This window comes from Branchiostoma lanceolatum, chromosome 13, assembly GCF_035083965.1.
Source record: "Branchiostoma lanceolatum isolate klBraLanc5 chromosome 13, klBraLanc5.hap2, whole genome shotgun sequence".
NCBI lineage: Eukaryota > Metazoa > Chordata > Leptocardii > Amphioxiformes > Branchiostomatidae > Branchiostoma > Branchiostoma lanceolatum.
In genome coordinates, this window is record NC_089734.1 from 13,031,483 (window position 1) to 13,057,796 (window position 26,314).

General features: G+C 39.1%; 2 protein-coding genes across 5 annotated transcripts in view; both read right to left on the bottom strand.

The window, feature by feature from the left end:
• Positions 1-1,743: 1,743 nt before the first annotated feature.
• Positions 1,744-25,485, bottom strand: LOC136446762 (uncharacterized). 3 transcript variants are annotated; one of them, XM_066445310.1, is made up of 11 exons: positions 25,354-25,485; positions 9,531-9,615; positions 8,951-9,049; positions 7,870-8,042; positions 7,259-7,525; positions 6,695-6,791; positions 5,860-5,987; positions 5,261-5,339; positions 3,508-3,617; positions 3,023-3,130; positions 1,744-2,474 (listed from the first exon to the last, which is right to left on the bottom strand). In XM_066445310.1, the coding sequence occupies exons 2-11, from the start codon at positions 9,610-9,612 to the stop codon at positions 2,325-2,327; spliced, it is 1,293 nt and encodes a 430-aa protein (XP_066301407.1). In that variant the 5' UTR covers positions 9,613-9,615; positions 25,354-25,485; the 3' UTR covers positions 1,744-2,324. The 3 variants fall into 3 exon arrangements, with proteins under 3 accessions (XP_066301407.1, XP_066301406.1, XP_066301408.1); XM_066445309.1 differs by lacking the exon at positions 25,354-25,485 and adding an exon at positions 10,632-10,806; XM_066445311.1 differs by lacking the exons at positions 9,531-9,615; positions 25,354-25,485 and adding an exon at positions 10,632-10,805.
• The window catches only part of LOC136446761 (peroxisomal carnitine O-octanoyltransferase-like), a 32,494-nt gene continuing 18,670 nt past the window's right edge, over positions 12,491-26,314 (bottom strand). The window contains exons 1-18 of one of the 2 annotated variants that reach the window (XM_066445307.1): positions 24,120-24,225; positions 23,021-23,155; positions 22,459-22,583; positions 21,883-22,064; positions 20,886-21,016; positions 20,401-20,512; positions 19,839-19,932; positions 19,250-19,363; positions 18,818-18,919; positions 18,170-18,253; positions 17,593-17,700; positions 17,039-17,169; positions 16,302-16,425; positions 15,803-15,881; positions 15,104-15,197; positions 14,595-14,714; positions 13,881-14,021; positions 12,491-13,756 (exon numbers count right to left, since the gene is read on the bottom strand). In XM_066445307.1, coding sequence (XP_066301404.1) covers positions 13,901-14,021; positions 14,595-14,714; positions 15,104-15,197; positions 15,803-15,881; positions 16,302-16,425; positions 17,039-17,169; positions 17,593-17,700; positions 18,170-18,253; positions 18,818-18,919; positions 19,250-19,363; positions 19,839-19,932; positions 20,401-20,512; positions 20,886-21,016; positions 21,883-22,064; positions 22,459-22,583; positions 23,021-23,155; positions 24,120-24,186 — 1,923 coding nt within the window. In that variant the 5' untranslated portion in view covers positions 24,187-24,225 and the 3' untranslated portion in view covers positions 12,491-13,756; positions 13,881-13,900. Of the gene's footprint in view, positions 13,757-13,880; positions 14,022-14,594; positions 14,715-15,103; positions 15,198-15,802; positions 15,882-16,301; positions 16,426-17,038; positions 17,170-17,592; positions 17,701-18,169; positions 18,254-18,817; positions 18,920-19,249; positions 19,364-19,838; positions 19,933-20,400; positions 20,513-20,885; positions 21,017-21,882; positions 22,065-22,458; positions 22,584-23,020; positions 23,156-24,119; positions 24,226-26,314 lie in introns of those variants that run through there. The other variant, XM_066445308.1, reaches the window with a different exon arrangement.

Genomic DNA, 26,314 nt, shown 5'->3' on the forward strand with positions numbered 1-26,314 from the left:
AGTTTACTACAGGATGTTCTGATACAAAACAACCTACTTAATCTCCAAGAAAATGTTGGGTTGAAAGATCGTCGGTAATGTTTTCTGAGGGACGGCCGGGCATCTCTGACAGTTCCTTACCCATACCAGCAGATGAACAGTGTGTTAAGGAAAGGCGGACGATGTCCATATATAACCTTAACCAACTCATTACGTACAATAAACGATGTGTTCATGTATACTAGTATACAATGTAGGTGGCGCTTCGACGGACACCGAGGCGTTTCATATGTTCCTCGCGCGAAGCCTAAAAACCGTTTCTTCTTATGCCAACTCATGTTTTCTAAAGTCTTAAAGGTAATTCTGAACGTACACGGAGACACTTTTACCGGCCCACTTACAGAAAGTGTTCACTGGGTTTAAGCTAATAGTGTATTTCATATTTTCACGTTTATTAAAGTCAGGATGATAAACCCTATATCACAGCCTAATCTGCAGTACCGCTCTCGGCCGCCTCCAGAATAGTGGCTAAAACATTCGTCAAATTGCCAAATTGTTTGTCTTTTGGGGAATAGAAAAATCACAAAGCGTCGCAAAGGATTTGGAATTTTGTATCATTATCTGAGTTTGTTTTCAATAATGTTAGCATTATAAAAATAACAATATTTAAGAAGCCAACAATCTTTGTACGCAATGTGAGGTAATGATAAAACATTCTTGGTTCCCATCTATTTCTTTATCTTTTTATTGTTAAGTAGCTAAAACCTTTGACGACTACGTTCCTTTACTCAAGATCATCCTTGTATCAAGTGGCACTACATGTGTCAATGAGGACTCCTATCAGTTCGTAATATTATTGCAGCTGCTAGTAACGACTTTACTGCAATAATATCCCTAACTGCTAGAAGTCGCTTTTGATCCATGGCATGATTGACGCAAAGTCGGGAACGTCAGTGACGCTGATTGGTTCACGCTGTGTTGTAGAATTTGAATCGCCGATACCGATTGTTTCGCATCATAATGACGTCGTTATGACCAAATAAGGGCAAAGCAATTCGAACCATGTTTTATTTTTACCCGGCTAGCGTTTAGCTTGTGTCATACCATATACCTGCGAACGTCTTGGGTACAGCTTGCCAAACCACATCGGGACATTCTACCCTGCGTTCGGACGACACAGCGCACACATTCTGTATCGAGACGGCCTCAACCTCAACCCCACAGTAGACATGACCTTCATTTTAGCAACAGTGACATCGCTCGAAGGGACAGCCTTAAGTATAAATTATCCAGCGTTTGTGGTTGTGTCACGTTTGTGTATAGTTCACAGCATAGTTCACGATCCTATTGACGAATTGTTATGAAATTTGGTCTGTTAGTACATGTACGTAGATGTCGATAAAACAAAAAGACACGATAGACTGTGGGCATGCTAGCGGCTTTCTACTATACTGCTGCGTAACTTTCGGTTTTTAGTATCTAAGGTTCTGAGATCAAGCTAAATATCATTGAATAAAGATGTGTATATTTTAACGTCATTAACATGATCAATAAGTAAATCTATTAATACTTTTGAATGATAGGAGTATTCCATCAATACTCGCAATGCATGCCATATTAGAAGAGTCGATTATAAATGCATATCAATTATGCTAAGTTGCCCTTATTTGCATGGTTAATAATAAGTTTATATTTGTGACATATGCGATTCATTTCGAAGTGAACATTTTCTAATAGCACGTGAAGGAAAAAACTGACGAAAGCTTGACACATTTTCCCCATCTTTATTAAAGCATCACCGCATCACGGCAAATTAAAAAAAACACAATCAAAACCAAGAACCTCAGATGCTAACTATAAGCGATTTTGAAAAATCAGGACGACATTTGATACATTGTGAAACGTAAAAAACGTGTTTGATTTGGCTCAGGCAGTTACTCTGACTTAGAAAGTAAGCGTCCCTAGCATTGCCCTCTGGTCTGTGTTTTGACAGATATTTCATACGGAGTGACTGACACCTGCACAAGGTTGGTACTGACATTGAATACTAGCACTTAATGTACTAAATGTTTAAGACATCTCATACAATAGCGATATTTGCCGCAAGTTTACCTTCGTTCCTATTCTTACTCCTCTCCATAACTGCCCTTACTCCTCGAGGCCAAGTGCTGTATGAATTATTAGCATTTCATTACAAGCATTATTAAACATTACCAAGGTACCGAAATAGAATTTGCATTCTAACAGAAGCGTAGCACTTAAAGACTTAATGTGCTTGATATGCTTTTCTATACTGTTGGTCTGATGTGAATGTCGATAAGCTACGATGAGTGGCAATCGACACACTAGTGCTCATGCAGCATCACGGCACCAGTCAGCTCCGGAGTGGCCGTTGAAGGCCCCCAGTACACCGTCATCTCAACGATGTCCCTCAGAATCACCGGCCCGACACCGCCCCCTTTCGGCCACTGCGGCGGTGGTCCAGAAACATCAACCTGCAATTAAAAAAAAACAAACTTTAAGTACAATTTGTACCCATATAGGGAGGCATGAAAATTTCTTTTAAAAGCACATATTTATCAATATGCATTTGTGATCAGATATTCATTGCATCCAGTGTAGGGAGGCTTTGTTACGGTGTGTCTGTTTGTATGTGTTCTTGTGTGTTCGTAGTTATCTTAACATATCTGTCATTGGAGTGGTAGGAAGTGAGTGGGTGGGTAGAAAGGTCAGATTTGCGGGGGTGACAGGAAGTAGAGTTCATCGATCATGTTTGCAGTAGTCGTTTATAAGACATAACAGACACTCAATGTTATGGGGTCAATGGAAGAGCCTACTAATTCCCGGGGAGCTGATGCAGTTGTTTTTGGCAACTATCACTTCAAGTTCCCTTCAGAACATGGTGTTGAACATTCATGGCCTAAACTTTGCAGTCCTATTCACTAAAATCATGGATCATAAAAAGACATTAATATTCAGGATGCACGCTATTGCCTTTCTTGAAAATAAAATACAACATTCCAAAATATGGACGTATCAGTACCCGAATCTTGTAGTTCGTCCCGGCAACCAACTGGGCCTGGTAGGAGAGAGGCTTGTAGTTGTCAAAAGGTTTGCCATGGTTGAGACGATCTTCAACCTGACCACGGAACTGAAACGTAACAAAACGCCGTGTCAGCTTGTAAATTTAAACTTTATAGTACAGAACGGGGTAGAGGTATGTTATCTCAATGAATCTCAAATGAGAGGCACAGTAACAGCATTCTTACCCTTGCTTATAATGCGACAACGTTTGTACGAATTGTTGTCATAGGTAAATGTAGTTATCAATGTCAATTTAACGTCAGGCACGTACGTGTTACGGCGCGGCCACTTTTTTATGTCGTAGTATTCGGCAACAACCATAGACAAGGATATAAGACAGCTGTCTTAATACGACACATACACTACTATCCAAAGAATACTCCCAGCTTGCGATCGCACGACTAATATGACCGGGCTCTAAGACAAAACGTAAGAGCTTCTTACCACTTGACAAGCGGAAAAGGCTCTCTCGGTGTCACTGAAGGACACTGACTCGCCAAAGCCACCCGGAGCTTGCTTACTCATGTCGTCCGGTTTGTCTTCACGTCTTCCTCCTGCAAGATACATGTAAGAAGAAATTAAACTTTTATTGGCGTGGACGCTATATTTCACAAGGAAAATCAACAGATCATGCTTGAATTGCTATTATCTAATTCCTTATGTGGCTAAAACAACGATTCTAACCGACAATGGAACTTTTTGAAATGAAAAATCCAACCATGAAAACTGCGATCCAATAGAGAATAATTTGTCGGTGATTTCGATCGTGAGATTGCCTGGATGCCAGGCTGTCTCCAGGGCCTACACGGCCATCTCTTCGGCTCCAGGGACAACGTGCCCCCAAGGAAAATTTGCACAAACCCCCTGACTTAGACTCCGCGGGCTGGAAACACCACGCTAGGGCAAACTCTGGGACCTAGACGTTGGTTTCTTCTCCAGCCAAAAGGTGTTGCCTTGGCCCTTGCGCGGGGTCTGGCATCCAGGCTAATCGTGAAACGGTTTCTTCTCCTAGTTTGTTAGAAAACTGTGTCAGGTCTCCCACCCCCAGCCAGCCATTCACACAAAAATTTGTACATACTATATTTGATGCCTTTAAACGAATTTTCGACACAAAAAAAGGCAGAATTGACCAACTACGTAGCACAGAACCTAGCCTAGCAATCAAAAACGTTAAACGACATGAAACGTTTGTACCGGGTACCTACCAAAATAAATTTGACTCGTTCACCTTCGTCTGTGTCCCGCTCCCAAGTGTGAGACTCGCCAGGTAAGATAGGTAAGATATAGACTCTAAGATTGTCTGTGTAACCTTTTGGGTGTGGCAAAGGTTTGTAGGTGTGGTGGTCATGACTTAACGTCTGGTACGATTTGACGCGAACAAACATTACATTTCAAAAGTATAATCTTCTTTCTTTGAACATGAAGGTAATGTAAATAAAGATTACGTATTGACAAAAAATTGACGCAACGGGATAGTTGAGAAACTTACACATTTTAAGTATCAATTGCTTTTCTCCCCCTAAACTTGTCTGTTTGAAGTTGCCGTATGCAAATATCACAGTGCTCTATGTGATTAATCACACCAGGTATCGCAAAATCGTTTTAGCGAAGGAAAGACTGTCTGCGACACGACAGATATAGAACCCGTCTGGTATACAGCACAGAAATTTTGTTCGTACAGAATTCAGAACAAATACCGAGTTTGTAAGAAGAAATAAATAATTTTTGTAAGAAAATATTAGTTTCAAAGCCTTTAAGAGCACAGGAACTCTACACAGCATCCTAAACGGTAGTGACCCCTGTGTACATAAAGTCATCAAACACGTCAGAAGTGACAACATGATTAGTGACATGATTGACAGCTGCGCCGTTCCCAGCCCTATTTATAACCAACGACAATAGCGAACCGTTTATGTGTAATTATCTGTGCAACAAGATTAGTGACCTGAGCCAACCTACCCTCAGGCTTGTACCCGAGTAACACCAGAAAACAGAGACTGAATGTTTCTTACTGCTGTAAACCTTGATATTTTCGCGGTGGTTTTATTTTTGGTTTCCATTGTGACCTCTGTACCCTTAATGTATTACACCGAGAAATATGTCTCCCTTGTATGACAAAATATCGTACAAAAGGGGCACCAGAGAAAAAAACCCCAAAAAAAACAAAAAATAAACTGTAGAGTAAACGACAGTTTACCTTCAACCTTTGACAATGAAATTCCTTCAGCAAAGCCTCCAGTGTCTGGATGCAGAAAAGAGTCAATCTCTAGGAGGTTCTGAAAATACATAAAGCATTTGTAATCTTCTATAGTCAATCCAGAGGACAGCATTTTTGTCGATTCCTTTGCTGCGCGGCATCAACTATGGACATTTTACCCCAAAATAATCTTATCGTATAACTATTCCTATGTGGTTTTAGTTCCAGAGTTATCGACTGACTTACAGATTGTCTGCAACTAAAGTACAACATATTCTGATTTAATCAAAGAGTGATGATGGTATCATTCAATTAAAATTAACGTGTTTGCGCTAGATATACATTATATAATCATAAGAAAATCATTCCTCACACTCGAGTTCGTAGATTTTGTCGGAAGGTAATCCTATCATTTCTGACAATGGACTCGTGTGTTCATTGAGTAATACGGTCATCGTTGTTGAAAATAATCAGAAAATGTTGCAATATTTACGCCGTAGAATATAATTAATTATTTTCTAAGCAACAAATGTATCAAATGCTCCGGTCATTCTATATCTATGTAAATAATGTTCAATATCATGTAGAGATAAACAAACCTTGATATGGTTCATCTTTGTCTCAGAGCTACCGTCGCTGTTCACTGTCCGGGCAACGTCCATGCCAAACATCTTCAGCTGGGATATCTGAGCCTGTAGGTTTCTGATTCGCTCTCGCTGCTCGGCTGCTACCTGTATCATAGAATGGACACAATACTGTTTCTTTTCTGCCAAGTACTCAAGTCATAGAAAAATTATACAGTTCTTGGTGGCAAATGTGCTAGATGTTGGCACATCGGCAACCAAATCCGCAGTGTGTTTTTGGCAAACTTTTAGACAGATGAGCCGAAGAGGCTTGGTGGGCGTCACTCCACCGCCAGGGAATGCCATGTAAAGTGCTTTTCACAAGGGCATAACGTTGGGAATAGTGAGCATCGAACCTGGGACCTATTGGTTTTCAGCCCAACGTTCTAATCTTTGCGCCACACCGATGTCATTAAATAATGTAAAGGAATTTGAGTTCGCGGGGATTTAACTTCGCGATAGGGAGAAAATTAAGTTTTTAGTTTTTAGGGGGGAAACAATGACGAGAAACCACGAACATAAAACAATCGTGAGCAGCTCAAGAATTGCATTGCATTGAAACATAGCCCTGCATGCATGCAATTGTATGAGTCGATGAATAGAAATAAACTTGTTCTGCAGGACAAGCCGATATATTCAGCTGACTAATATAAATGTGTCACAGGGATGCACTTTCATTGCTTTGTATCCTGTTCATTCATCGCAAAAAAAAGCCATGCGCAGTTGTGTATAAAATCATTCAATCTTTTTAAACATTTGGCACTATGGCTGAGATTACAAGTTCTGTGTTAACTTTATAGATTGCAGCCACCTACCTCAGGAGTAAGGCCTTCTCGCTGGAAGGCTGCCAGCCTTAACTTCATCTCTCTGTAGTCCATTGGAGGCCCTCGTGGGCATCTATCCTTTTCCTTTAAAAGATTCAATGTAGAGCTTTAGAGCGAAGCAGTCTTGCTTAATTGTAGTTCATCAGTTATGCAAATGAGGCGTTGATTAGCACTACAACACGCTCCCTGGAAAATGCATAATTACGACAACACAGCTACAGACAGACAGACAGGCCAAAAACAACTACATGTATCATGCCTCCCCGTGAATAAGTAGCCGGTTCCATTGACCCCGTGACCTGGACTGTCTGTCATGTCTGATTAAGGAGTAGTTCTACCACTTCCGAGATCCATAATCTGCCGCTCCTGCAAGTTTAGCAGTGAAACCATCTTCATAAGCTCACTTCGTGACACACTACTGACGGTATTCAAATAACAACGGACACACACACACACACATTCACACACACATACAAACACCCAAACAAATCAACAGAAAGACAAACCGAAAACAAGAACAAAGTGAATAACTGGATTGTAAGGCAGCTTACCAGTTCTTCTTCAGCCCGAGCGATCACTTCTTTTACACCCCTTGCTGCGTTAAACGGGGTGTCTGCGTACTTTGACAGCATCTTATACATCCTGTCCTCCAACATTCCCCTTAACGGCCTGAACATGAGAACATTCGCATGTCGGTCCGTGGTGACAATGGCGTTGTAGTTGCAGAGTTTAAATATGTGGAGCACTTTGTCCCAGCAACGTTTACTCAGAAGCGCAACCAACTTGTACTCTCTTGCATTTTGCGTTACCTGGGTGAACTGGAAACAAATATTGAGAGGTTTAGGTCTAAAGATATCATGAAAATATATTATTTTAGTCAATATCTCCTTTAATGCATTTTTACAAATTTCACACTGCTCTATTCTGGAGTTCGCTTACCTATTTAATACAAAAATGAAGTAGAATAAAATGTAAATAGCAAAAATAAATGCAATTGCTTGACAGAAAATCAAACAACATAATACTTGATACAGTAATGCTGAGTGTATTTCGATTTCCAATGCGCAAACTTAGATATCACTGTTGTAAATGAATGTTCATTAACAGAATACACATACACAAACGCTGACGAAAACATAACCATCCAGGCAAAGATAATTACATTTTGGCATCCAAGGATTTGCAGCCATTCTGTCTTGACTGCCTTTGGTGGGTTAGGCAGAAGTTGGTCCTCGTCAAGTTGGCAATACGCCTGTTCCCCCATGTTGGAAATATGAGCCTTCCTCATGGCGATCACGGCAAGTGTAAAGTGTCTTTTTTTACCTCTTGTTTTCGCTATGAGAAAAAAAAGAGAACAATGGCAAATTGAACTACAGTAATATGTTGAAGTTTTCGTATTGTGATGGAAACAAAATTTACTACAAGAACATCGGGCACATTGGAAAGGCTATTACTATACAGAGAATCACTACGCATTGTTTGCAAATCTTCAAGACAAATATTTTATACAAACATTATTCACAAAACGATTTTTGGTAGATTTGCTATTCCGTTCGTTATTGTCTCGCTAATACTGTCTATGTGGGACCAGCTTTGGACACGGACCGAGCTTTAAAGGAAAGCTACAAAAAAAAAATTGAAAATCCTTCTATGCTATGCTTAATATATTCCAAAGTCAAATTCTTATTTCAAGTTGTTTCACATAAGTCCGTCATAGTTCTGGGATTTTCCGCAGTTTGCAACTTATGTCGTGCTGACGCCTTCTCGCCTGATAATTGAATTATATGACGTCAGTGTTTCAAATTTTTCACCTGATGATTGAATTTTAGAACACTGACGTCATATAATACAATCATCAGGTGAAAAATTTGAAACACTGACGTCATATAATTCAATTATCAGGTGAGAAGGCGCCAGCACGGCATGAGTTGCAAACTGTGGAAAATCCCAGAACTATATATGACGGACTTATGTGAAACAACTTGAAGTAAGAATTTGACTTTGGAATATATTAAGCATAGCATAGAAGGATTTTCAATTTTTTGTGTAGCTTTCCGTTAACCTTCCCATTCTGCCAGTTGTGGGACCAACTTTGAACTCGGTCCAAACATCTTTTTCATCCCGAGGCTCTAAAATATTCAAATAATTACGAAAATACATCAGGACAAACAAACAGAACGAAAACAATACCTCCGTTTTCAAGAAGATAATCATGAATGAATACTAGTGCCCTGTATACATACCTGTACTGTGTTGGGCCGATACACGCTGTCTCTTACGACTTGCCTGGTCATCCTCACGGTCATGTTCATCCAGCGTAAAATATTCCCGAGCCGGCAACCCTGCAATGTAAAATCATATTGATAGGTCTTGGAGTCAATTCTTGTGCATACCTACATTGGTGCAGTTTATATGTATCAAGATAATTTGCAACAGACAAAGTTTACCTCTTCACTCGAACCCTTCCAGTGTATGATAAAACAGTGGTATGAATGCGATTCTGATTAAGTCAATTTGCTGAATAAATCATACTATGGGCCAACGGGGTGCAGGTGGTACGTGGAAAGGTCAGTACCAATACATACTAAGGTCCAAAATTACAAGATGTGGAGGCTATATCGGAATCCTCATGGAATATCTACTCATAGTTACTGAGTTGTACGTTTCACGCTTTAGAAATAGCTTTTAGGAGAAGCTGGATGTAGACGAGGGAATATGATAGGAAAAAGCGATAGATTATCTCAGTTGGTAACAAGGTCACATTTTGGGTGAGGGATTGTTTTTCGGACGGCATCTGATGACAAGGCAAATAACTGTTTTTACCTGTGAATGGGAATGCCTTGCTACTTCTGTAGCCTAGCTGTTGCTGTAGATCCGAGATGTCCATTGGTCTTTTGACTTCCATCAGCTGACGTGATAAGAATTCGTATTAGATTCAGAAGAAGGATAACTCGCGATCTCCATGACTGTCGCTCTTAGCAACTTGATAAAACTTATTTTACTCTCAGATATGAATTATCTAAATTCGTAGCCGATGCGCGGACGGGTCTGACCAAAATCATGTCCATAGCCGTGCAGCTTGGGGCCCAGCCTGGGTGCCAGACCACCGCGCTCCTAAAGCTAATCCTTCGGCCGGGGAAGCAACTCGCGCCGCCGCCACAGATAGCACACGGCCCACTAATAACCTCTAGCGCGATAGAAATTAGAGTTCGGCTGCCAAGCGCTCCCGGGTGCCAACTCTATCCCAACTACTAGGTCTTTCCAGCCCAAAAGGGTTAACATCGCATTGTGCGAGAGGTCTGGTATCCAGGCTACTTGGGGCCTCAAAAACTTTTGTAACAAAGTCGTCATCAACAATATGCAGTTGTCTGACAAAGAAACGTGGTCTCTATTGAGAATCATGAATTGATTACCGATGCGCCGGTGGTCTGGATCCTCAAAACGTAATGTTATATTGCTAAAACAACAGGTCCTTACGTCATCCTGCAAAGTTTTCCTCGTTTCTCCAAGTACTAGCATACGGACATGCTAAATTCTTTGAAATGCTGTTTGCTGTTTCAAATAATTGTAACTGTCAGGAGTAAATGGGTGTTAGACTAGGTTTTGCTATTCTTAATGTGTATTGTCCAGGCAAACACCCTGGTCCAACTTGACCAAGCCGACTTTGTCAGATTTGCCATGGGCCAAGTCTAATAGTTAATGGTCCGAGCAATCGTCCTGATAATTTATACGATAAAAGACTAGTTCTACCACCTCTGAACTGTACTTCCTGACACCTCGGCAAAATCTGACCTATGCGGTCATCTTCTTACTTGCTTCCTATTACTCTACTGCTGACAGTGAATTCAAATAACAACAGGCACAGATCAACAGATGCAATAAACAAAGTACATGGCAACAAAGAGAAAGTTAATCGCAACTTACCGAAATGATATATTCAGCGCGTGTCAGGAATTCTCTTAAAGAACAGCAAAAGATTCTTGCAACGATCAACGGGTATCAGAAAAAATCGTTCAAGCTTGGAAAGAAAACAACAGCCTACACATCTGCCCGAGCTCTTCTCACAGAATAGTAACGCCAAGCCACTTAGTGTGACACAAGTGTTAATTGTCTTAGACAATGCGGACCATTCCATTGTTACAAGGACATACACAGTCCTAAAATTTAGTCAACGTTTAATAAATGAATTTACCCGAATGCACCGAATTCGGTGACAATGAAAACGTTATAAACAAATTTCTATGACTGTTGATACTTGATAACCAGCTGTCGCAAATGTTTAAGAATGAAATATGGGATTCACATTTTTTTCCCTAAACGGTATCTCCCCTCCTCATAAAAGTAGCATAAACCAATACAAGGCAGGAGGGGTGGAGCTTTTCAATACCCGGCTGTTCCAAGAGCTGAGATTAGTCCTCTACCAGATAAATAGATAATTACCAGGGAGGTTTTAAACTTTAATTTTACTACGGTGGTTTAATAGCCTTGATTTTACCGAACATTGCGCCAGTTTTGTTGGTTTTCACAAAGAGGCTAAAAAGTTAATGTTTTTATTGTATGTTTCAAATAAAGTGCAATGTGGATGATCGCATGTGACCACCGTAAAACTGAAAAGCAGACTTTCAAATATAGAATATAGAATATATAATATAGTTCCCTGCATTTTAGCAGGAAGCTTTTGTGGAGCTGTTTTGCTCTAACAAGGAGGTTCAACCTCATTGACTCTTCAAAAGGCTTACCAAAGATTTGAACATAGAAAGTTTATTTTTCAAGTTCATGCCCGAAGGCTAATTGTATCAAAGTACATGGTAGAAGCACAGGAGACATACATGTGACAGTGATAACTGATTGATGTTGCTGTAACAGTAGACTACTCAAAGTAGTGTTGGCTTTATCCCAGGGCCTGCATGCCTTTCCGTAAGGCAGCATAATTTTATTTTCCGCAATTCGCAGAGAAAGCCATGATCTTAGATGTGTCACGTACTAGTAATTCGAAGGGAGGTAACCAAATTTTGCATAGTCGCCTTCTTTGATTTTAGCGTAATACATAGAGGGTTCTTCTGAAATTAGCGTAAAGCGTTGTTGGGACCCCTATGCAAACCCTCTTTGTATGCTATTGTTTGACTACGATCTAACTTAAAAGAATCAGCTCCCCGAGTCTGAAAGCATTATAACCAGCATTATAAATATCTTACAGAAGGCTTTCGGATAACTGGGAGCAAGGAGGCAAGAGGGGTCCATAGCACACCTTTTTCAAATGCTAATTACTAATTAGAATGGACAAGCGTGAACTACCTTGCTAGACAATGGTGAACTACTGGTGGGTCAAATGGTCTGGGATCCGCAGTCAATTTGCACCCTTTTCCGCACCCTTTTCATCAAATTTGCATTTCAGTGGTATGGACTGCTAATAGTTCAATGGACCATGGCGATTATATGTGTGACAGGGATAGCTTTAATAGACCAAGGAGGTTTTGTGTAAAACCTCATTGTTTAGACCAAGGCATTTGGTGTGGGCACTTTTTCCAGATGATGCCAATGTCTTTTTTTATTCCTTAAGATTATCTATAATGATCAAACCAAGTATGATAATCTCATAATCTTATTTAATCTACATGTCATTTTCATATTGGCACCCAGTCCATAAATTAGGGAGGGGCAACATTTTTTTTCCAAAAAGCAGAGCCAAACAAACTAGAAGCATAGAAAAACATCCAAAAATGTACCTTCCTTTTGTCAGCAAACCATGTTTAAACAAAATCAGACATATAGACACAGTTGCAAAGATTTCAAACAAGTTTATTCCTTATAAACGAAAGTTCTGTACATTTACTATTTCAACACAGCAAAGGCTTTCTAAGAGGTTTATGGTTGTAAGTGATAAGTAGCAGCATGGTTTAGTATTCTGTTTTTAGACTTCAGAAAACTTGTATCTATAAAGTAAATACATGACCAATACCAGCTCCAGTATGTGTCGATGTGTCTTCTGCATGTAACATAGTCGATGTGAGCACCAAGAATTTCTAAAATACACGTACAATGCTGCACAGTACTAAACAATTTGAAGGTTGCATACAGAACTTCAATGGCCTAAACTTGTTAAACTATACATTACCTCACCTGGTTTAAAAAGGATGATAGTGCTATTTCCACATCTTTAAAGGTAACTTCAATGAATAGAAGAAAAAAAAATAGATTACTTTATCCTTGAACCTTTTGTATAATAGGAGAAAAAATTAGATTATCTTATCCTTGAACCCTTTGTATGATAGAAGAAAAAAAATTAGATTATTTTATCCTTGAACCTTTTGTATAATAGAATAATCCTTGAACCTTTTGTATAATAGAAGAAAAAATTAAGATTATTTTATCCTTGAACATTTTTTATAATAGAAGAAAAAAATTAGATTATTTTATCATTGAACCTTTTGTATAATTGTAAGGCAAGCAGATTTATGGTACTGAGGGATAAACAGTGAAGAACCAGCCTTTATAGGGATGATGACACTATACATTGGATGGGGTATGCACTCTCAGAGTGCTTAATATAGACTTGTTCTCTTTTAATAATTACTTGTCTTTTATTCAGCAAGGCTATCTTTTGGAGTTATAGTCATCTACAATGAAACTTATTTCATGTTTCCATTATTTTGGCTAAAATCACATTTCACGCAAAATCGCAAGTCAGGCATACGAGTATGTCACAACTATTGATATATCACACATTCTTAACCCTTAACATACTAACTTATGTTGTAAGCTCTGAAACTGCCATGGCAGTTGGCACCAATACTGCACTAGAGCAGCATCAACATTTTGAGCATTAGGACTGCAATACACATCATTTTTGCAAGGGAAATGTAGGCTAATCAAGCACATTCTGTGACTCCTTTAGGTAGGCTCTAACCAAATAGCTCTGAAATTGCCATGGCAGTTGGCACCAATGTTGCACTAGAGCAGCATCAAAATTTTGAGCATTAGGGCTGCAATACACATCATTTTTGCAAGGGAACTGTAGGCTAATCAAGCACATTCTGTGACTCCTTCAGGTAGGCTCTAACCAGGGTTACATCCTACTGGAGGCGTCTCAAATACCTCTGAAATTGCCATGGCAGTTGGCATCAATGCTACACTAGAGCAACATCAACAAAGCACATTCTGTGACTCCTTCAGGTAGGCTCTAACCAGGTAAGTTACATCCTACTGGAGGTACAGAGTTGCTGGATGTCCAGTAGGGCCTGCTCAATGCCGCCTGCCATCTTCTCCGCACAAGTTTCTTTGTTACTCTTCCATGCTGTCACACAGATCGTCAATCTAAAGAAAGAAAAATGGTCACTGTTGTTACCTACCTGCTACCGAGTGAGATATTTCTAAGGCAATTCATTATGTGTCATCATTGGAATATATATAAATAATGTCTGCATAATTTTCTATTTTTTAAACGAAGTTATTCATCTTCAATCTAACCAACCTCCATTCTGCCTTATATCCATCAATCTATATGTCCTTTCATCCCTTTATCTTTCCATACATACATGCATACTTTGATACATTCGTACGTACAGCTATACATAGTATAAACATACATACATACATACAATACAATCATACATAGTACATACATTCATAAATACATACATACAACCATACACAGTACATACAATCATACATAGTATATACATACATACATACATACATACATGCATACATAGTACATACATACATGTACATACATACAATCATACAAAGTACATAGTACATACATGTACATACATACATACATACATACCATGCATACATACATACAATCATACAAAGTACATAGTACATAGTATTACATACATGCATACATACATACATACATACATACATACAATGTCCACTTACCGATTGTCCTGTATCTTGTAATAGCTGCCATAGCCATCATGGCGCATGGGCGCACAGCCACCATATGCGGACGTGTATCCCGAGGTGCTCGTGGACAGGACAAAATTTCCTCCCCCACCACTGCGAAAGAGTAATCAACTTTGTTCTTAATTTGGTCTTAAATCCTGTTATATGATACATTGAAAAATTGATGACAGGACTTACATATATATCCATATAAATAAATTACATATAAAGGTGAAGACTGAAGTGAAAATGGCAATTTTGCTTCAAACAATCAACAACATCTACTTAGTTAAACATAATTCCACCAGGGTACATAATTTCTCCATCCTGAAAAAATGCATCCAAACAGATCTCCAACCCAACATCCCCCAGTATAATAATGTGCTCCTATGCTAAACTGTGCATTACTGGGGGTGAATTACGTAACCAAACGGTTTTATGTTAATGGTGGTTATATTCCTTTGTTGCCATTATACAAGGAATGACTGGGGGGAATAGGACACCTCTTTGTCCATGCTGGATCTGTGTAGATGTCTGGTCGAGTCATTCCAGCCTGGTCGGACAGGATCTGGAGTCCAAGCAGATGTCGGTCACAACCTGACAGACAAGAATAGTGGAAATCCTCTCAATAGTCACACAGCCACAGAAGAGAGCATAGTTCATGTATCATCATTGTCTTGATACACGTAACTACATTGTACTACTAGTATGTACATGTAGGTCGGACCCTTGGCTAAGGGGTATAACAAAAAGGACACTGAAACTATACACTTAGTTTACAGTTACTGTGAATCTTGTATTTTTGCAGTCTTTTTCCACCGCAAAACAACAAATATAATTGTGCTTTTGTGCTAGTTTAAAAGTTATATTGTTTTGACTGCAAAACAGCACGAAAATCTCATTCCCACTATACTACTGCAAAATCAAATTCCCAGAAAAAAAGGAGTTTACAGCATTACATATAATTTAGCGAGTGAAAAAGTTATCAGAGACTTACAATTTTACAATAAAGAAACATTTAATCTCATCTGATGTACATGACGTACAGTTATTTGTACAATTTATGATTATTATATAACATGACTTTGAAAGGAAGCTACATTTCATTGTCTAATTGGCTTTACACTGCAGGTGCATGGCAGTTATAATTAACGTTTTTGAACCTCATTGTAAGAAATGTTGGAAAGACTAGGCCATCCTACCTCTGTTCAAAATACACTCTCCCATCAGCCAAATAAACTTCTCGTTAGCAGTTCGTAGTGCCTGCAGTTTCTCAGCAGACTAAAGAGGAAAAAATATCAAACTTTAAAACAAAAAGGATATTAGCATTTTGGGGTTCAAGATTGGTACATATTCTGCAACCATAGTTTTAGATCGGAAAAAAAAATGAAGGTGGTGAATCTGAAAACCAAGAAATTGAATTGGTGTGGCCTGACTTAAAGTATATTAGATATACAATGTACTTTGATAAAGTTTAGACATCCAGGTAATGATAAGGTACGCCAAAAAACAGTTACTCAAGCAACTGGATAAAATTTTGAAACAGTCAATGACGAAAGATACAATGTATGTCAGATGCTGTCTGAAACATCTGACTATCAAAATTTCATCCAGTTGCTCAGACTAGTAACTGTTTTTTTGACGTACAATAGAATGATAAACCTATCAAAATATTCAAATTGCCATACAAAATATACCTACTGTGGTATTCCTGTCCACCATTGCCCTACAGAAGGCCACGGCTTCAGGGGTACACGTTCTACAGGTCTCTGTCCGACCCATGTAGAACTTACGCGTGGACGCTGTCTCGTAGGTGGGCGCAGGTCTGCAAGTAAGGGGTCGTAAAAGAGTACATTTACATGTATGTAGACAATAGACGAAAGAAGAATAAGTATGGTTATTATACATATAATGGCATGTAAATCATTGGGCAACACAATAAAATCATCCTTTGAATTCTTATGTTAGATTAAAAGGAAAGAGTGGTCCTAATACAACTTCATGAAGGAATAAGAGAGTTAGATGCTTCATGCCTTAATTGGCAGTACATGTACAAATGTATATATACAATGTACATAACATATTATAATTGCAATGAAAATACTAATATACAGTCATATGATAAATGAAGTAGCCTGAAACATTTATCATACTTAGTAGTTTTTCCTTGCACATTATTAGATCAAAGATGCCCCCTGATGACTGCAAGAAGAACTGCATGCAGCAACAGCTAATGACAGAGGGTTCTACTCATAAGATTTGGGGTGATTTAAAAAGAATCAATGATAAATGTAAGGATATTTTCCTCAATTCTACATCTCAAATTGTTACATATTAGAAATAGTTTGATTGTCATGTATCAAGAAGTTGCCATACATTGTACCTGTTGCAATTGTCACAAAATAAAGTTCTTATTCTTCTTCATTTTCAATACTTACTTGCCATACGTTCTGTAGTAGGCCAGTTGCAGGGACAGCTGTATCAGTCCGTCGGGATGCAACTTGTGAGAGCGGGTAAAGTTCTTCCCAAATGTCATAAACTTCAGACAGTGCACCTGTAAGTCACTCGCCTGTGGACAAAAAAAAAACCAAAGAAAATCATTCATAAAACCTCAACTCCGAGTTGGAAAATGTTAGGAACTAAAACATAAAACAGTTAGTTGACATGCAATGTACAAACAGAATGCAGTTTATGTATCCATTTACAACATTTCTGTATAATCAACTAAGACAAGGAAACATGGCCGACATTATTTGAAATATTTTCATCTTCATTTGAATACTTAAAACCTTTAGCACTCTGAAGTAGCTGTTTTGCACCCAATTTCCTAATTGATTACAGAGTTAGGTAGCAGGGAGAAGGTTAATAATGTTATTTGATTTAAATTTCTGTACTTGGGTACCCAACATTCATCAGTATACTCAAAGAATTAACAATGTTAGCATGTCAAAGATGTTTAATGTTTCAATTCATAATCATATTAATTTTTTACCATTTCCTGATACTGTAGTGCAGCGTCCTGTATTGCCTTCCCCATATCCTCATCTATAGTGAACACCAGCTCTTTTGGCTCTGGTACCTTCCTTTCAGGGACCGTACCCTGGAATTAACACAAAAGACAACAAACAAAACGACAATAAAATTTAATAGCAACTTAAAAAAGAAGCTAGAACAATTTAACTTTTCTGTGTTGTCACTGGCCACACAATCAAACTTACATGGACAATGGCACCTTAGGCACATTGAAGGGTGCTCTACACCAGTCTTTGTGATATTAGAGTAGGGGTATACATCTTAGTATGTAGAAAGATATTATTTCAGAATACACATACACTGGTAGCTCTTTGTCCAGTGTTTAACATTTGCTACATATCTCAGAGCTCTAAACATTTCACCTACCATAATGCTTTTTGGTGATGCCTCAGGGGCGAGCCAAATTGTTATTTTCATGTCTTTTACATTGTTTAAGATAGCAACTTTCCTATGGGTACAATGTACTTCATGATCATGGAGTAATCCAATTGGTTTGTAAATTTCACCTCCCCATTCATTTGGTATGGAACTCTTACCTTCCAGATCCCCCGTGCCTCTATGATTTTCTGGTCCATGTACAAGTTCAACACCACCAGGACTATGCCGTCAAATGCTGCATGCTGTAATTAAGAGATGAGAAAGATATGTATTAATATCAGTATCAATACAGATGGTATAACCGCCTTTGAGCGTAACACGTCAAGCTTTCTAGGAAAGCGGCACAGCAGCAGCTGGTTATATTACACTGAACGACCTGTCACACCACGGAGGTTATAAACTTCTTGGTCATACCTAACTTTTGCACATGCTTCTAACTGAAAGTGTTGTCCAAAGCTATGGTGGCAAAGAGTTCCCCTTGACGACAGTTCAAGGGAAAAAGAGATTTATGAATGCCTCAATTCTGAGTTGATAACACTGGTACTTGAAAGCATGAATATTTCTTCGTTTTTGAGCTGGTATCAGATACATTGTACTTTCATTGACACTGTTATGCCAGCTGTTAAAAGAAAACTCATCAGAAAGAGTTATTTAATAAACATATTACATATCAATGTTATATGTAAAATATTTGTAACCATAACATGTCAGATCATAGAGCTCAATGTATTATTGCATGTCATGCATTTTTTTCTACCTGTACGAAAATTGATGCATTGATTATAATATAAACATAAAGAACTTACATCACAGTTTGAGGCCAGGGTGCCGTTGTTGAACATCAGATTATTGTAGGACTTATCAAACCACCGGTTAAAACAGTCGCCTGTCAAACCTTGGGTTGTGATCTGGAAACAAATCAAAGGAGCATTTTTCAGCTTGATTTAGACACACATGTAGTAAGTGACAGTACTAGTGATATTATAATGAATGTGATCTCAAACCAGCTTGGTTTACTGAACTGAGAAGAGCTAATCTTTCACTGACAGAGGACAAATGACAGTACACTTATACAGCTGTCAATAAGACCCCAGTGTTTTCATCACTATTACATGTATCATTATGTGACTATAGTGCTATCGCAAACTCAAAACCACCGTGAACACATTTTCTCCTTACACTGAAATCAAATCACCGCAAAGTTAAAGGCATTTTCAATATTTTCCCTCTGAGCTTACTTCTGAGTCGTTACTTGGTGAGGTGTCATCCAGAGTGAAACAGATGAGACTTTTCTCGATGGCCTCCAGGTGCTGTTGGTTCCTACTGTCCAGCTCTATCAGTCTGTTCCGTAACTGGAGGGAAAGAAAAGAATTAGACACAGATACTGTATTTCATGTACATGTGTATAATCTATGATTTATTTTCAATCCAAGACAGGTGAAACTTACAAAATACATGCGAAAAGAATTGAATAGTTGTATGCTATAAGACTCGTAACCATATAGGGTGCCCAAACCTATACCATCTACTCTCCCTCCCACGAGCTATCTCCCACTCAAAAGTCATGACCATAGCATGTCTAGAACACAAGATATCAAAACCAGAAGTTCTGTTGCAGCACTGTAGCAAGTTGAATTGTTTGGGTGCCCAAAGTCTAATCATTTGCAGGTCTCACCAAAACCTACCCACATACCAAATATCAAGACAATCTACCCAGGCATTCTCATTGTTGTCATGTTCACAAACAGACACACAGATACATGCACCAGTCCTGAAAACATGACCTTCTTGCAAACTTTAAGGTAATAAAGCAACAACATGACGTACCTGCCACCATTTAGTCCTCTGTTCAGATGTGAGAGCCCCCACCCCAGGGCCGGCTGGCTGTCCTGCACACTTCTCTTTGATCACAGTCAGCTGTCTGTTAATGTTAGATTTAAAATTTTTTATAAATATAAGGCGAAGCATACAGATACAAACCTTATACTCGGTCTGGCACATTTTTAAATTCATCAATTTTCAAAATTCATGTATTATTTCTGATCAGTATCTTTTTAGCATTACTCTAACAAACTCTACTGACTCTTTTCAGAACTTGATTCAGAAAGCTATAACTTCAAAATCCTATGTTACAAAACAAAGTACACTTAAATTTGAACAATATGTGTATACTTAATGGTACCTTTACGCACATAACCCTACATTAATATGTTGGTGCACCCACAGTCAAAAATTCTATTTCAAAGTGTCAGAAGGTCTCTAGATGTCCAAAAGATCTTGAGCTACAATTCTGATCACTGAAATAAAAATAGCTGTTTCTGACTCCATGTTAGTGTCCCTAATTCAGTATGATCAAGGAGGTTAATTTTTTAAAACATTCTATACTGACCCCTGCAGTTCAGGTGGAGTATAGGGCACATTGTTGTCATCGATCACTTCAACAGTAAAGATTCGTCCAGCATGTAAGACACAGAGGTGGGTGGGGCTTTCTCCTTCATACACTGAAAATAGGGCACAAAACTTGTCACGTTAGATTCAGAAAAAAAAGAATAAAAACAACAATATTTGAAAAATCTGCTTCACTTTCAAAAAGTTAAAATTGACATGTAAATGCTTTGCACTTGGATTCTGTGGCATTGTATACGACCGCCCGGGACTGGAGACACCCGCGGCGGGCGACCAGAAACTCTGAACACTCAAGATAACAAAATGAAAAGACAACAAAACACACAAAGCGTAAAAGCTTGTTTTTTTCAATTTATAAAATTCATTGAATGCTCTGTCAAAATTTAGGTCGCAGCATGGCCACTATGTACCCTAGTTAAAAGAGGGTGTTAAAAGGCACACCCACCTGTAGGTCTGTATCATACCCACCTGTCTTAAAGTGTGAGACTATCTTGTCTCTCTTCTCCCCTGGGATCTTACAGGTGTTGAACAGGTGTTTGTACTGCTCCATACTACAGGGGGTCTTCCCACGGTCCATCTTGTCAACAGGCCACTCCTCACTTCAACAAACAACAAGAAGTCTGTCAAGTGGATGCTAAATAATCCATTGCAACAGCATGGCAGTATAGCTAAAGGAGCATTCTACTCAAGAAGTGGGTGTTATTTTCTGATAAATTATATTTTTCGGGATACAAATGCACTTGACTTTTGGCAAAATTAACAAAATTAGCTGTCTTTTGGACAATAATCCTTTTCTAAATCCATGTACCCCCATACAGATCCCCTTCTATGGCAAACTTTGGGCAGAATTTCTCGCTAACAGTGGAAGCGATAATTATAAGCTTAACGAATGTAGTCGAGTGTCTATCACGCATTTAGGAAGGCACACAAAAACGTTTGAAGACTATCCCATCTTTTGTTAGAAACATTGAACTCAACCATTGTTGAAAGTGTCCATCAGGGAATTCAAGAACTCTATATATGTCTATAATGTTACAAAATGTAGCCCTGCATTCAGGCTTCAACTTATGGTCAATTTGAAAAACAATCTGGATTCAAGCAAACAATTTAGACTCCTTTAAACCAGGTGTCCATCCTATTTTAGCTCTCGACTGGTAACTCTGTTAACAGTGGTATCATGTTGGCATAACGGTTAGGGTGTTTGGTCCAGAATCCAAAGGTCTTGGGTTCGAATTCCCTGACATGCCACTAACATTGTACCCTTGAAAAAGGCACTTAACACTATGTTTTTTACTCCACCCAGGTGTAAAACTGCGAAAAGCCATTCCATTGTGTGAATGTAGCGCTATACTATTGTCTCAAAAGCACCGCGAACACTCCATTTTCTTCCTATCGCGAAATCAAATCCCCACAGACATTTCTAGATCTAATTCTGCATTTACAGTATATTCTAGACTGCACTTACTTTTTCATGAGTTTCCAGAAGTTGAGCGTGTGCCAGAGGGCGAGTCCAGCGCGCTCCAACTGGGAGCCGTCCTGGGGAGGCCAGTAGTGCTCGTGTGCCGGAGACGGTCCCGAGATGTTCACGTACACGGGGGTCGGGTAACGCGGCTCCAAGTACGCGAAATTGTACCACCATTCTGACAGCTACAGAAAGAAAGATAATGCAGAAACATGTGTTACTATATTTCTACATATAATTTTTATATAGTCAAACCTGGATTCAGTAACTAATTCAATGATGACAGAAAATGAAATAAACAGATTTTAGGTAATTTCTAGGTAATTTTATCTAAAGAGATCTAACAAATTGAATGCAGCACCAGTAATCCCAGAGTTTTGCACACTCACTAGTACAAGAGACATCGGATATTCCATGCCAGCTGTTCAAAACATTTTTGAGAAAGCCTCCATAACACCATTTTTGTGGCAGCCTTAGTGTACCCTGCAGAATTATCATAAGAGTTGACTTTAAATGCTCATGCAACTTCAAAGTGGAAGTTCCCAAACTAAAAAAAAAAAAAAAAATTACTGCTCTTACCCAGTTCCTGTGTGTCTTGGCTCTGTCCAGTAGTTTCTTGTGTAACTCCTTCCCTGACCCAGTCTCAAACTCCTTTACAACTGCCTCTGTCTTCTTGTACTCCTCCTCTGTCACATGTGGCTTCACTGAAAACAACAGCGTTTGAAACAAAGTTTGAAACCACAGCTTTGAAATGACTAAAAAAATTTGACATTGAACAGTGTTCTGGAATATTTGACATACAGGACAACAATGTGGCATTGTTAAAATATACTCTTGCATGTGAAACCTAATCATTGTCTGGTTGTTCAGTGACCCTGCCTTTGGACCAAGAGGTCGGGGGTTCTAATCCCGGCTGTTCCCCCTCACCTGGCATACACGCTTAACTGGAAAGGGTTGCAATCCTAGAATGGGACGTTAAGCCTTGCAGGTTCATTGTATTTGTCAAAAAGAGCTAGGGGAATTTCCCTGGTACAATGAACCTGTATACTATATACACTGTCACATAGTCTTTGTCTTTTCTGTCACAATCAGTGGAAGATCAGCTAAAGATCAGTTTAATTTTTCGTATATAAGTGCTTACCTGAGTACAGGTATTTGTCCAGAGTATCTTTGAGAGTTGGTAGGGGCAGTGAGGGGAGGGAGTCCTGGTATTGGAATGTCCGATCCCTGGGGGTGGCATTCTCAGCCTCACCGGATGCCATCCTAACAATGTTTACTGTAAAAAAAAAATAAAGAAATATGTATACTGATTTTCTCTTAGGGAAAGTAACAAAAATAAAAAGATTAATATTTCTGGTGTGATTTGATGTCATCTACTTCTCCAAGGGAATTTTGCATGTACATCAATCAAGCAGCCATCTTGTTCCAATTCTGTTGATCAGTCTCCGTGGTTCAAGGCTCATACTTTGATTGATTGCAAATTACATTCACAAATCATGCATATAAGTGGCGTGGTGGTACTCTCCAAGCAGAGGTTGGTGGGGAAGATCATAATTATGCCCCGTTTTTTGTCCGCTATCCCCAGTATGCTAATAAGATATGCGCGGTTGAAAGTGAGTGTGCCAGATTAGCACGCGAGCGCGCTGGGCGCCTTGTAAAACTATTTCCGTTACCAGTTCACAGATTACGGGAAGTAGGGGCATGGGGAGGGACTTTGACACATTTCCCAAAGAACTACTCCTCCCCTTGTCCTTTGCGCCTGCAACGTGGGGCAGAGGTTGGTGGGGATAGCGGACGAAAAATGGGGCATATGATAAAACGGTCACAATCTTCCCCACCAACCTCTGCTTGGAGAGTAGCGTGGTGGCAGTATAGTGGCAGAGGTTTCCAGCTTTCATGATCAGAAGAATAATCAAGATTGTCTGAACAGCATTTGCCATAGCCTGGTACTAGTAACCAGTTCCCATGGGCCCTGCAAAGGGATATTTTACCCTCACAGCCCAGTAAGCACTGGCTTTTTCTAAAGCCTTTTTGAAAAATCTTTCCAACAGCAAATCTTCCTAATGATTCCTCAAAGTGTTCTTATTAACATGGGCAGGCAGGTAACATTCCCAGAAGGGCAGAACAGAGTATATCCCAGCTGGAAGCGCCCAATGGGGTTAGTTATGTATACCAGGCTAAATCAAAGTACATTTGCTGTACCTTATTAAAGCAGTTTCTGCTGAAAGAATATACAGTACCTCTGTTAACCCGCAGCACTGGAAAGAATCTGCACACACCAACAACACGCCCAAACCACTGCACCATAACTCACAATCTGGATGGGTTCTCACTACACAATTTCACATGCAGAATAAACAATATCACATGGCATGCAAAAAAAACACAATATCACATGCTTAAAAAAAACACTATCAGATGCAAAAAAAACTAGCCTGAGTGTCATCCTGTTTCAGTTCCAGGCTGTACATGTACCTTCACCAGGATGACACTCAGGCAAAAAAAAACAAAAACAATATCACATGAAAAAAAAAGGAAAAAAAAAGGAAAAAAAAAGAAAAGTCAAAAAGACTAACGTTTTCGAACCCTTGGCACAAGAGGTTGACTGTCCCTGAGGTCAGATGGTTCTTTTGTTTTCCCTTGACTTCATGTACTGATGCTGATAATTAGGGACAAGAAGCAGTTGGTGAGTACACTGTCTATTCACTAATTGCTATACTAGTCACTAGAAACTCATGTTTTAGTTTCTTTAGAGGAGTTTCAGTTCTATTTTTCTTCACGGACGACAGAGACCGAATCTGAATTGCTTCTTCTCTTGTTCTTTTTGTGTGTGTCTTTTGGGCCCTGGTTTACCATCCAAACAACAAAGAAGGGACAAACTACTTATGGTATTAACTAGGTTCTCTGATGTTTCCTTTTCCTTGCTGCAAAATGACTTTATATCATATACATTAGTTTTATGGATATGTTGTGTACTTCAAGCAACAAAGAAGGGACAAACTACTTATGATATTAACTAGGTTCTCTGATGTTTCCTTTTTCTTGTTGCAAAATGACTTTATATCATATACATTAGTTTTATGGATATGTTGTGTATTCTTACTCTTGGCATGGCAGTAGAAAATAGCACACATCAGTATAGTGAATCTTGGCGTTCTTTTTTGTTATTAATTGTGGACTCCTGTATTTCTAAACTAATCAGAGAATAGATAAGTAGACCATTGAATAGTTGCTTTGTAGTAGAAAGATAGATACTTTCATGGATCATATTTCATTATGTGCATGGCATGTTAATCTATGTCTCTGTTTTCCTGACACATCGCGCGATCGGCAAAATCTGACCTATGCGGTCATCTTCTTACTTGCATCGTATTGCTCTACTGCTGACAGTGAATTCAAATAACAACAGACACAGATCAACAGATGCAATAAACAAAGTACATGGCAACAAAGAGAAAGTTAATCACAACTTACCGAAATGATATATCCAGCGCGTGTCAGAAATTCGCTTCAAGAACAGTAGAAATTTCTTGCAACGATCAACGGGTATCAGAAAAAATCGTTCAAGCTTGGAAAGAAAACAACAGCCTACACATCTGCCCGAGCTCTTCTCACAGAATAGTAACGCAAAGCCACTTAGTGTGACACAAGTATGAGTTGTCTTAGACAATGCGATTCATTCCACTGTTACAAGGACAGTCCTAAAATTTAGTCAACTTTTAATAAATGAATTTACCCGAATGCACCGAATTCGGTGACAATGAAAACGTTATAAACATATTTCTATGACTTTTGATAATAGATAACCAGCTGTCGCAAATTTTTGAGAAGGGAATATGGGATTCCCGGTTTTCCACCAAATGGTACCTACATTTTGTACCCTCCTTATAAAAGTAGCATAAACCAATAACAGGCAGGAGGGGTTGGGGTGGATTTTTCAATGGCCGGCTGTTCCAAGAGATGAGGTTAGCTAGCCCTTTACCAGATGAATAGATAATTACATGTACCTGAATGAGGTTTTAACCTATTTGGTTTTACTAAACTACTTGGTTTCACAGAACATTGCTTTTAATTATCTCCATGAAAAAAGGCTTTTTCATGGAGATACTGTTTTGCTTGCGTTTGGTGTTTGTGTGTGTATGTGTCACCGGACGCTTAAAGTCACCATAACTGTAGAACCTGTACATGGATTGTAATGATTTTTGGTATGTGGGTGGGTGTTAGGAGGAGGAAGGTCAAGGTCGATTTTGGGCCCCCTGGCATGTGTGACTGGAACTGCAATGGCGTATTTGTTAAAATCTTCAATGTAGAAGAACTGAAGAGTGGATCGACAGATCGTCATGTTCTTTGGTACACAGGTAGGTTAGACCAAGTTGTACACACTTAAGTGCAACTATGCAAATGAGACCGAATTTGCATAAGTAAGGAGGTAAAT